The sequence below is a fragment of the Panthera leo genome, chromosome B3 (genome assembly GCF_018350215.1).
Source record: "Panthera leo isolate Ple1 chromosome B3, P.leo_Ple1_pat1.1, whole genome shotgun sequence".
NCBI lineage: Eukaryota > Metazoa > Chordata > Mammalia > Carnivora > Felidae > Panthera > Panthera leo.
The window spans coordinates 2953292-2965172 of NC_056684.1; the positions used below are offsets into that span (position 1 = coordinate 2953292).

The 11881-nt window shown below is 51.7% G+C and overlaps 1 protein-coding gene across 1 annotated transcript in view; it reads right to left on the reverse strand.

Moving 5' to 3' along the window:
• EFL1 (elongation factor like GTPase 1) overlaps window positions 1-11749 on the reverse strand; it is a 121336-nt gene extending 109587 nt beyond the window's left edge. Inside the window, 4 exon segments of the mRNA XM_042940842.1 lie at window positions 6940-7024; window positions 8573-8640; window positions 11513-11622; window positions 11713-11749. Of these exon segments, the coding sequence (XP_042796776.1) occupies window positions 6940-7024; window positions 8573-8640; window positions 11513-11603 (244 nt within the window). The 5' untranslated portion in view covers window positions 11604-11622; window positions 11713-11749.
• Window positions 11750-11881: the final 132 nt, after the last annotated feature.

Sequence of the window (11881 nt, forward strand, 5' to 3'; positions counted from 1 at the left end):
GGCGTCTTTATGCCCCAGCACACCGGGAGAATGCTACTTCCCACAACAGAAGTGTCGGGAATACAGGCAGAACCGGGGCCATGAGACCGTGTTTCTGAGGACATCGCCTAGAACACGGAACACTCACGGACATGAATTTACCCCAACTATATGGCAGCCACAGGCTTCCACAGGAGATCCCACAGTCGTCCCTTTTTACATCTTAAATTAATGCATAAAATCATGTAAGATCAACCGATATGGCTTATTTCACGGAACCACGCGATGCGCTTTCTCTCCCATCTGCTGACACAGGGAACAGGTCCCAGCAGGAGAACTGAGCGTGTGCTCATGAGAAGGCTGTTACAGGAAGAGATCACGGGTGGTTGACCCCGCCAGCAAAAATGTCAAACGTGAGGTGGTTTAGGGAGGAGGGAGGAAACAGTGATCCACATGCAACCCTGAATGGCCGACAAATGAGGTTTCTTGCCGCACGGCCCATCCCGAAGTCCTCTCCAGACTCCTCCCAGCACGAAACGGGTCAGACCACACGTGGGCCTCCCCTGGCTACGCTTTACCTCACCGGCCCTGGGCTCTGCGTGTGCCCACCGACACCGCAGCTCAGCCCGTGGCCACATCCTGAACTGACATCACGGAGAGCTTCTCCGCCTTTGAAACCCTGCTGCGTGGGGAGTAAATCTAGTAACGACACGTCCACGCCGTCTTGATTCGTCCATCACTGGCATTTTCGCTCAAAAGGATGTATGAGTAGGAACCAGGATAAAGAAGCCTTGCATAAGAAAAAGGTCGACGTTCGTTTCTCGGAACCTACGTAAGGGTTCCAAACTTGGCAACTTGCTTGGAATCTGTTTACTTCACCCTGGAGGGAAGGTCAGGGACCATGGCCTCTTACTCAATTTTACTGGTCGTATGTGCCACGAATAAGGTGCGGGTCCCAGGGTCAAGGAGCTGAGTGACAGCAGCACACCTTTGACCAGGACAGCACAGGGGACGTGGGGCTAGAAGGATGTATGAATGTCATCTTTCTAAAGATGAGGCAGCCTTGAGCATCCTTGGAAGCAGAGAGGATGAAGTTACAGGAGAGAAGACACTCCATAGGACCCAAGTCCAGAGCACAGCCCTTTCGTGGTAACAGGAGAAGAGTAAGCAAAGGTACAAATACCATTACATTTTGGGGCGCCTGGGTGGCTCAGTCGGTTGAGCGTCCGGCTTCGGCTCAGGTCATGATCTCGTGGTCTGTGGGTTCAAGCCCCGCGTCAGGTTCTGTGCTGACAGCTCAGAGCCTGGAGCCTGCTTCGGATTCTGTGTCTGTGTCTCTCTCTCTCTCTCTCAAAAATAAACATTAAAAAAAAAAAACCAAACTACTACCATTACGTTTTGAGGTGTGGCAAATTTCAGCTGGCAAGCAGCTGAATCTTTTCCATTTGTGGGACCCAGCAGGTAAGGATGCCAGCTGAGGTTGAGGGAGGGGAAGGGAGGTGGGCGGGGGTCCAGAAGGAGGTTCCAATGGCCCGCTGGAGAGAACGCACGAGACCCGGCAGAGGAGAGAGGGAAGAGGAGAGAGGGAAGTGCCACAGCCCCGTGGACCGGCCGGGACCCCAGCCGGGATGGGAGGAAAAGGTGTAGAGCTGGCTGTGTCAAGGATCAGAGTTCTGCCAGGAGAAGTAAGACCAAAGGCCGAGGGAGCAAAGACACCGAGGACCTTGGAGAGACTGCCGGCAGAATGACAAATCCGGGCTGTCAGAGGCTGGGAGTGAATGAAGGGCACTCATGAACATCATCAAGTCAGAGAATGGGTGCTTGACCACACAGGTGAGAGCGGGAGAGAATCAGGACTGGGGGCAAGGAAGCCTTCGATCCTGAAACGTCACCATGGGCAGTTCCAGGCAAGGCTACAATCTAGAAAGGAGCCCCGACAGCGAGCGGGTGGAGAAGCAGGAGCCCACGCTGCCCGAGACGCCACTGTCGGGCACGGTGAAGGTGAACTTGACAGATTTGGGTAAAAAGGGAAATTATGAGCCAGGCCCCAAAGTCACTAACAAGCAGGCACCGTCATCAGGAGCCGACTAGGACAAGAAAGACGAGAGCGGTTAGACGGGATGAGTCTCAAAAGAGATGGGGTGTTAAAACAAGGCTGGAAGAATTAAGCTTTGAACTAGGACCAGGGAACGAAGAGAATGGCAACCCCGCGTCTCACCCCAGAGACAGATGCGGGAGGAAGGAGCAGCGTTCACCGGAAAGAACAGGCAGGGCAGTGTCCTGGGAAAACAGCCTGGAGGCGGCGGAGAGATTGGCAACGACAAGACGGCAAGGAGGCAGGGATGCCGGTTTCCCTTGGAACGTCTGCAGAGTGTAAGTTTCGGGAAGGAAAGGAGCAGAGGGAGGCTGACGGAGGGCGGTAAAGCCACAGAAACGTGCGGAAGAGACACTGGAGAGGCTTCCATCGAGGGCAGTGACCGAGCGCAGCGGGCACGTGGTTGACGCTGGCCCCAGACATCTGTACGTAGCCCCCGCGATCCCTCGTGGACGGGAGCCGCCGGCCTCGGGAGCCGCCGGCCACGGTCTGCACTGACCCGCCTCCTCCAGACCCGGGCCCAGCTGAGCGAGCTGGGGGCGTAAGCACGTGGTTCCCAGGACCACTGCCCCATGCTAGCCACTCTCTCCCCGGGAAAGTTCCTGAAACTCCGCGAACTCCACTCGGTACGTATGTAAAACGAGGGTAGTACGTGTCTCCAGGGCCACTGTGACGATCACACAAAATCCCGTATCTGAGGCTTCCGGCCCAGGATCCCACGCACCCACTTTCTTACGCCTGCCACCAACGGAATGCTTCACAAAGAAAAGCGTTATCTTAAGAGGAAAATGTTTGACCTGCAGTCAAACAAGGGACAACGGAGCCCGTCCCTCCCAGCCTCCGTCCCACAACGAGGACAACCATCGGGACTGTGGGTTGATGTTCACATTTCCGGAAGGAAAGGGAAGCTACTGCGTCTGAGTGAGAAGAACCTTGTGGTGCATGCTGGCCTCGTGTGAAGGTGGGTGGCACGAGTCCCCTCCCCTGGCCTGGTCTCTGGAGATTAAGAGCAGGTGAGCGCGCACAACGCCCTGCCTATTCTTGGCCTCCGAGCCACACGTGGCTGCCTCGAACCAGGTTGTCAGCTAGCGTACGCCTCACGTTACAAACAGAAAGCCTGAGAATTAAAGTCCACTACAATTTGTTCTACATGGTGTTTAAAAGAATTTTAAGTTGCCAGTAGTTTAAAAATTGGAAGATTTTACCAAAATCTCAATGCCACCTTTTCTTGAAAAAGACTCCCACAGAGCATCAGTTGCTGCGGCTGAATGGCATCCGTCCCCGCCTGGAGGTTACGGGGTATTTCACACGTGGGCACAATCACTCCCTAGCCCTTAATGGGCCTACCCGTATGGCCTTGCTCACGTAGAGGTGTCCGCACCAACACCACCTCAAGAACCGGGAATACGGTGATAATCACATCTGACTGGTACTGTAGTAAGTAGTTCCTCATTTGGGGGGGAACTTTAGTTAGAGACCTCACAGCCTGCATGTGCATCTATGCACGCACACACACATGAGTACGGCTGGATTGGACGTAAAATGTGAAAACATAACGTGGTAAAACTGGAGTGATTTTTATTTCATTCGGGTGTTCCATAACGTATAGAATTTTCTATAATACACACAAATGCGACACGTGTAAATTTATTTAGAATTTTCTTTTTAAAGTTTATCATTCTGAGAGAGCGAGCGAGAGAGAGCACGGAGGAGGGGCGGAGACACAGGGGGAGAGAGAGAATCCCAAGCAGGCTCTGCACTGTCAGCACAAAGCCCCACTCGGGGCTCGATCCCTCGAACTATGAGATCATGACCTGAGCACAGATCAACGGTCGGAGGCTTAACCAACGGAGCCACCCAGGCACCCCAATTTACTTAGAATTTTTAAAAAGATGAATTGGAATGAACACTTCATTTCAGAAGTCCTAGGACAGCAATATTTATGTACCGGTATAAAGAATGGCTATAGAACAGAAATGAAAGCAAACATGCCTTGAGACTCTTCAAAGAACAGTCCACGAATTTCAAATTATCTGACCCACTTAAAGACATCTCTCTCATCTTTATCTGAACTCTAGGCTAAACGATTCAAAGGAATTACATCCCTTAGAATTTTTTTTTTATAGAAAGTACATTGCCAGGAGTATGTCCTAACTCTTGACCGGGTAAATGTACGATATCCCTGTGGGAAGGACACAAAGAGAGATACAAAAAAGGAAAATAACAAGGTTTAACAACATGGTCCCGACCCTTGAAGCAAACTTTGGTGACAAAGGTAAAGACAGGAGGCTCCATCTTCTTCTCAAGGAAGAATTGGGTCCCTGGAGGACGATATAGAAGGTGATACTGTATCACCTTCTAGAACATGCTTGGGTTTTCAACAGCATTTCTAATACATGCCTGGGTTTTGTAAGCCTATTTACTTACTTTAAACTAGAAAAATACTCTTTCGATCCAAGTAAGGATTTGAAAACATTTTTGAAAGCCGGTTAGATCAAGTGTCAGAACCAGAAAGCACTTAGAAAAGAATCTCTGTGCTAAATGTTAATTAAGAGTTTATTTGGAGGGGGGCAGCAAGAAGGGGCAGACACAGGAAACAAAAACCACCCGTGGAGTTTCTTCACCACCAGGTTTCCCTCCTCCGGGAGGAGGTCCCCCTCGGATGGCCCCACGTTCACGGCAGGAACACCCTCTTGCAGAGAATCAGGACTGAGACACAGATAGGAGCGTATCTCGTGTCTGAGGCGTCTGAGGGCACGGGCCCCACTCTTTGTACGTGTGGAGAGGAGACTGCGCACCAGCCGTCAGGTGTGACAAATGTCTACGCCAGAGCCCCCGCCCGGCAGTCACGCTCCCAGAGAGACACAGCTGACACCTTACGACTCCGCACTCCCATCGGCACTAGTCAGACTAGGAGGCGGCCGTCCGACCCGCGGGTGGCCCATCCACAGGAGCCACCTCTGCCCGGGCCTGGCAGAACAGATGAGCCCGGCCACGTCTTGCTCCTGAGAATGTGCGATCGGAAACACAAGAGAAAGCAGCAGTAAGCAAGAGAAACAAAGGATGAAAAAACAGAGTTCAGGCCGAGGGGAGTTTCTGCAGACGGGGACACTGAGAGGAGGGAAAAGCTGTGACAGAGAAAAGACTCACAGGGTAACAGAGACAAAGACGGAGAACAAAAGCCAAGGGTACCTAACGGTGGAGCCGCAGAGGGAAGAGCCTTAACTTGTCCCAACGGTACCCGGGGCCGTCTGGGAGCCAGAATCAACGTCTGCCTTCCATTTCTATGAGCCGTCACTCCAATTAACACGCCTGGTTTTCAGCTTTCAGGAACATTTCTCCCACGTCATAGCACACACATTCTTTCGATAAGCCAACCCTCCGCAGCACATGCGGGCTTAAGCCTCGGTTCTGTGTGGCCAAGGGAGCGCATCGAAAACAGTCTGGGAGTGAGGCGCCCAAGGTCAGAGCTGAACAAAACGCAGGGCAGACCATTCAACCTCCAGGGCCCTAGAGCCGGTCTCCTCCCGCACGAAACCAGAGGGACCAGTGCACTGGAACGGGCGAGTGGTATCGATAGAAAGTAAACCGTGACGCTTGCAAAAGGGGGTGGAGGACCTGGAGACAGAACCCAGAAGCTGACCCGAGAGGAATCATCCAAGAAAGAGAGACGAACGGTCCGAGTGTGGAAAAAGGCAGGCTGCAAAGCTCGTGAGGTCTATAAAAATAAGGGGAGGTGGCAAATAAACGGAGCACTGCCCCATTGGCTGGCTCACAGGAGGAGGACATACCTTTTAAAACGTGAGAGGTAGTTTTAAAAACAGAAGCCGTTACTTTAAATATTAAACACGTGGAATTCACCGAGAATACCCAAGAGCTTCAGGGCTGGTTTAGCACAAAACTATTTTAAAGACCGGCGTCAAAGACAATACGGTCACACCTCCCAGAATATTCCTGGGAGTCAGTGTCAGACATAGAACACTGCGGAAGACGAACCACAGATCCATTAGGGAAATGAAACAGAGCTTTATTATTTTCTTCTAATTAAAAAAATACACATTTTGTGTAAAACTTCCAAATGGTACAAAAGTAAACGTTTTGAAAACTAAGTTTCACATAACGCGGATACTGGCGTTAAGGCTTCGGTACGTTGCCTTCCAGACATCTTTATCTGCACGCTTGGTATTTTATTCCCAAAACACACTCCCATCTTACACATATTTACTCTGCAACTTGCTTTTGTCAACACATTTTTTCTACACGATAACATACAGATCAAACAGTGGTTTGCACAGCTGCATGCGTTTCACAGCACGGATGTATCAGTTTACTTGGCCATTTTCCAAAGGCAGACACGAAGGTTGTCGGCATTATTTTTACTAACACAGGCTTTTTGGTGAGTATTCACATGTATGTCATATACTTGTATGACTACTTCTGTCACATCAGTTCTGCAAGTGTTACCGTCAAAACGACATCCCGATTTAGGGGAGAGCAAACTGTAACGAACATGGCAACCCAAGCGAGTAAGATTCTAAAGCCAGTACTGAGGCCACAGGACAGAAGAAGGATCCAGCCAGGAATGGAAGGCTAAGGCCTTGCGACCCTCCTGGTGGAGAAATCCATACGATCACCTGGGGGGACGTGGGCAGGTGTGAACTGCCAGCTCTTCACCCTCGGGCCGGTCAGAGGTCCCCATCTGCATCCGAGTCTGGACAGCCTGACTCTGGCATCAGATCATCAGAGGCCAGAAGGAAATTCGCGGAGTACAAAGCATGGAAACGGAAGCGTACGCTTAATCCGGAAACAGAAAGGAGGACACCGAAGAGACAAACTATTTTTCTTTAAAACACAGATTGATTTACCTTTGGCATAATGTAGGGAAATGGCACTCGACTTCATAGTGATCCCTCGAACCTGTTCGTCTTCTCTGCTGTCCATGTACCTTAACTGCAAAATGCAACATACGCATCCTTACTTCCCAGTGAAATGCTGACACTAAGACGGTCTGAGCTGGACTTGTGCTTTAAACACATCATTTTTAAACTAAAAGCCCTTCGTAGCTTTTTAACGTGGGGAGGGGGTGAGGAAGGTGAGCTGCCAAGGGAAGAGAGCGGACGCCCCGAGAGACAGCACCACGTCCCGCACGCATTCCGGTTCTGCACGCCCTCCCCGGCATGTAGCACGCGGGGGCCGGTCGTTCTCTCCCTGCTCCTAGGCTGTCTGACGAAGTCTGGGCAAACACTGAAACTGAAGATCTCTAGAAACATCAGGAGCCTTCACTCCTTTTTCCATGATCAATGATAAACAAATACTGATAAACGATGATAAATGATTATTTTTTTAATTTACATCTCTCCGACTGTCAGTGGGGTTGAGTGTCCTAGTTTGCCACACTGGCCATGTGGCATTCCTCTTCTGGGAGCTTCCTGTTCAAGATTTTTGTCCATCTTTTTAATGGTTATATTACAGACTTGTTCTGTTCCGGACAGAAGTTATTTACAGTCCCTGAATATTAGACCTTTGTCAATTATGTGTTATGACTATTTTCTCCCACTTACCAGGCTTGTCTTCTCACTCTTTTTATGGCATTTCCTGATGAACAGATGTTCTTAGTTGCAACGTACTCGAGTTGATCAAACCTACATAACGGGACGTACTTCTTCGTCTCATTGACGAAACCTTCTCTTGAGGTCACAGAAGTACTTTCCTATATTCTTTTCCCAAGTTTTATAATTTTGCTTCTCACATCCGACTGTTTCAATTACATGCTGATTTCTGTGTGCGGTGTTAAGGAGAAGTCCAATTTTATTATTTTCCCCGCAGACAACCAACTGTCCGAGGACAATGCGTGGAGAGGCTCGTCTCTTCCCTACACATCGGAAATGCCAGCTCTGGGATCAACTCCACTGATCATATCCTCAACTCATTGGGGGAAGGAACTGCTCTATTTTTCTACTGCGAGTAACTTACCCTCGCAGCTACAAACAAAGATCTCTTTAATGTCATTGCCTAAGACACTATTTTCATCGTGACCCTCAGACTCCAGCTGCCTTCAAGTTCTTCCGGAATCCGGCATTCTCTCCACCAGGACTTTTCCTCTCCTGGGGCCTCCAGGTAAATGCTCCCCCCGAATCGAGGACAGCACCCAAATCAGCCCCGATCCCCTTTGTCCACTGTGCTCCCCCACCTGCCGGCGTCTCCCCAAACCACACACTCGTCGTCCACAGAACCTCACGCTCTGTGAGAGCTTCCACAGCTGGGCCAGCCGTCACCGGACTTGTTACAAAAACTCATTTCTGCATTTATGACATATTACTATACAGCAACATAAAGTACCTTTCTCAACGTCTATATTATCTTGCTAAACAGACGAGCAGCTTCTCAGACACCTAAACTGGGCTTTGCACTCTTCCTGGATGTCTACGAATACATCACGCTGCGGACAGCTGCTACCTAGCGAAAGGCAACAAGACTTCATCGAATGCAACTACTTACCTTGCCTGCCAAGCGGCTGGAGATGATCCCATTGCTAGATATAAGACAGTCGGCCAGAGTAGTTTTTCCTGTTAAGATAACAATAGTAATTCAAATCTATTACTTTTGCTAAAGAGGAAGGGTGATGTATTGTATCTACAGAATTAATTTCTGACCTTAAGAACTGCTTAAGCCAAGATTTCCCAGTTACCTGTACCGAGTGAAGTTAAGACATAATAAGCATTTCGAAGAGTCTGTCTGCACGGAGTGTCACCGGGAAGGACACAGACGCTAGGGCTCCAGAGGGCTGGCAATCTGTAGCTCCAACCCGCGATCTCATCACCCTCCCCCGAAAAGTCATCGAGCAACTTTTTTTTAACCGAAGCATAACCGACAGAGTAAAATGCAGACTCTTCAGCGACGAGACGAACTACCATGCCAGCGACAGGAGAGAACGTGTGACGCGCAGCGTCCACGGTGGCCCCTAAACTCTGTCCTACGAGAACTCGATCAAGTATCGCTACATTCATCGTGTGACAGCCCTAACGGCCATGCCACAAACTGAAGCTCTCGGTGGCCAGAACAACACGACGGCAGAAGACTCATGTCCGTCTCTGGAAGGTACACAGCATACGACGTCACCAAGGGACAACAATATAACCCTGCCACATGTCCCCAAGGATGGCCCGAGCTGGCACTTGCCGGTTAAACCATCTTCGGGAAACACTTATGAGCAAAGCAATCCAGGAAGCTCACCCTCGCCTCCCGCGGAGGGCAAGCCCGCGGACGACATCGGCCACAGCGCAGCTACCACTGAGGCCACCCAGGGTCTCCTCCAGGGTAAAGTCTGGACTCGGGCACACACTGAGTTTCACGCGAGACTTTACAAAGACTACACAGTCTGAAGTGCAACAAACAGATAACTGTTTAAAGAATGCTGGGCTGAAGTGACAAACGGAGGGTCTTTTCTTAGGACAACCAAGTCCCTGGTACGCTCCAAGAATTTTAGCAAAGCCACGGAACGGGTAACCGTACGAACCAGACAGCAGTCAGCGGGAGCACCGAAGAACACACGTGCCGCGTTCTCCGTGTGGCGCGTAAATACTGTGTGTGCGCACAGGCCTGGGGCGTCACTCCCCCGCCGTCCAGCGGGTACCACTCTAGGTCTGGCAGGCAGATTTCCCCGAGGACGTCAGGTGCCGAGAGAGCACCGTGTTTCAGCACTTTGGCTGTACCCCTGGGACCACACACCACTGACCTGCCACGTGCTTTAATTCACGAAGCAAATGCACCGACGTGGACACACACCCACACTTCAGTCAAAGCTCAGGTCCTCGCAATGGGAGCAGCACAACTACACAAACCCGTGGGCGGGCGTCACCCACGAAGCGACCCCACCAGCCCTCTCAGCTCCCGCGCTACTCCTCTGCGGCCGTTCCGCCCACAGCGACAGCCACCTAACGGACCTCTCTGCCTTCCGTCCACACTGAACGCTCCCGCCGGACCAATCTTCCCACGGTGTTGATTACAACAGCCCTGCTTTATTCTGCTCTCCCGGTGGCTCCCTGCTACCCAACGGCAAACGTTAACCACCAGACTCACGACAGGGCGGGCACCTGCCAAGGGTTCCTCGTCAGCGTCCCCTCCGCCCCGTAAGGCAGGCCCAGTCTTCCCGGTCTAGACGCTGCGCGCTGACGCTCCCAAGGGCCAGGTGACTGAAAGGGAGTTCCGACCGACCCGGGCTGTCTCACTCCAGGGCGGGGGCGCTCACCCGGATCCCAGTCCCAGGCGGCCTCGTCACGTTCCCCTCTCACCCCCTCACCACCACACCCACTCCTCTGAGCCGGCTGCGGCTACTGCAGGAGGAAGGGGTGCGAAAGGGAGAGCACGCTTAGCAGGAAGCAACGCGGTGGTGCAAGGACGGGATGTGTCAGCGGCGCACCATCAGCCCCGAGCTACCTCTGCGCTGCCCGCGTCCTGCGCTTCAGTCACACGCGTTCCCTTCTCGCCTACTGACGCCGTCCCCACTTGGAACGCGCGTCCCCATCTGCCATCTCGAGTCCCCCTGCGAGGGTCTCCTTTAACACCAACTACGCTGTGAAACCTCTTAACCCATCCCTGCCCTCCCAGCCCTCCAGCTGTCCCGACCCGCGGAGTCCACCCTCTGCCCCTCACCGTGTGCTGCCTCGACCCCCCGATCTCCTCCAGGCCTCCACTGCTGCCCCAGTCACAGGTTTCTGCCCTTCCCACACAGGCAGCAAAGCCCCCCCGAATCTAGCAGATGCTCAAGAAACACCCGACGAGTCAAACAGAATCACATCACACAGGCTCTGAGACACTATGTCCAGACTAGACTTTTTCAGATTACAAAGCCATTTCAAGGAAAAAAAAAAAAAAAAAAAAAAAAAAAAAAAAACATGGGGCGCCTGGGTGGCGCAGTCGGTTAAGCGTCCGACTTCGGCCAGGTCACGATCTCGCGGTCCGTGAGTTCGAGCCCCGCGTCGGGCTCTGGGCTGATGGCTCGGAGCCTGGAGCCTGTTTCCGATTCTGTGTCTCCCTCTCTCTCTGCCCCTCCCCCGTTCATGCTCTGTCTCTCTCTGTCCCAAAAATAAATAAAAAAAGTGGGAAAAAAAAATTTTTTAAAGAAAAAAAAAAACAAAAAACAAAAAACGCTTATTTCGACAACAACAACAACAACAACAACAACAAAACCTCAAGGTCTCGTTTAAAAAAAACACACAATGAAATACACCGCACCAAAGAATGCTAATCACTAGTTGGCCGCGTTCATTTCAAACACTTTTACGGCCGGGGCGCCGCGGACATCAACCTTCCAAAGGAATACTGGCTTCTCCGCAAGCGTCAGGCTCAACAGCCCACAGCGTCCCCTCCCCGCTCTGACACATGTGCAGACACACCCCCCTAATGACTGAAAATAAGCCGATTCGCAATGAGTCTTACCGTGGTCGACATGAGCCAGAATGCAGATATTCCTGATGTTAGCTGTGTTTTTCTGCAGCTGGATCATCTTATCCAGACTATTGAGCACCATGGTCCTTTCTTTCCTGGGACTAAAAATTAGGGATGCGTTACAAATGGCACATGGGCTAAACACCAAAGCCTCACATCCCCCTCCCCCCCCCCCAATGGTGGGAACTGACAAGAGTTCCCAGGCCCCTTAACCCAGGCGCCCGGTGAACGCCTGTTGAAGGGATACGCCTGGCCATCAGATCCAAGTCCACTCCGAGCCTCTGAGCGAAGGCCACAGCACGCCTGTGGGACGGAGGTGGCTCACCCTTCCGGGGCTGGACCGCCGCGAGGAGTCACGCA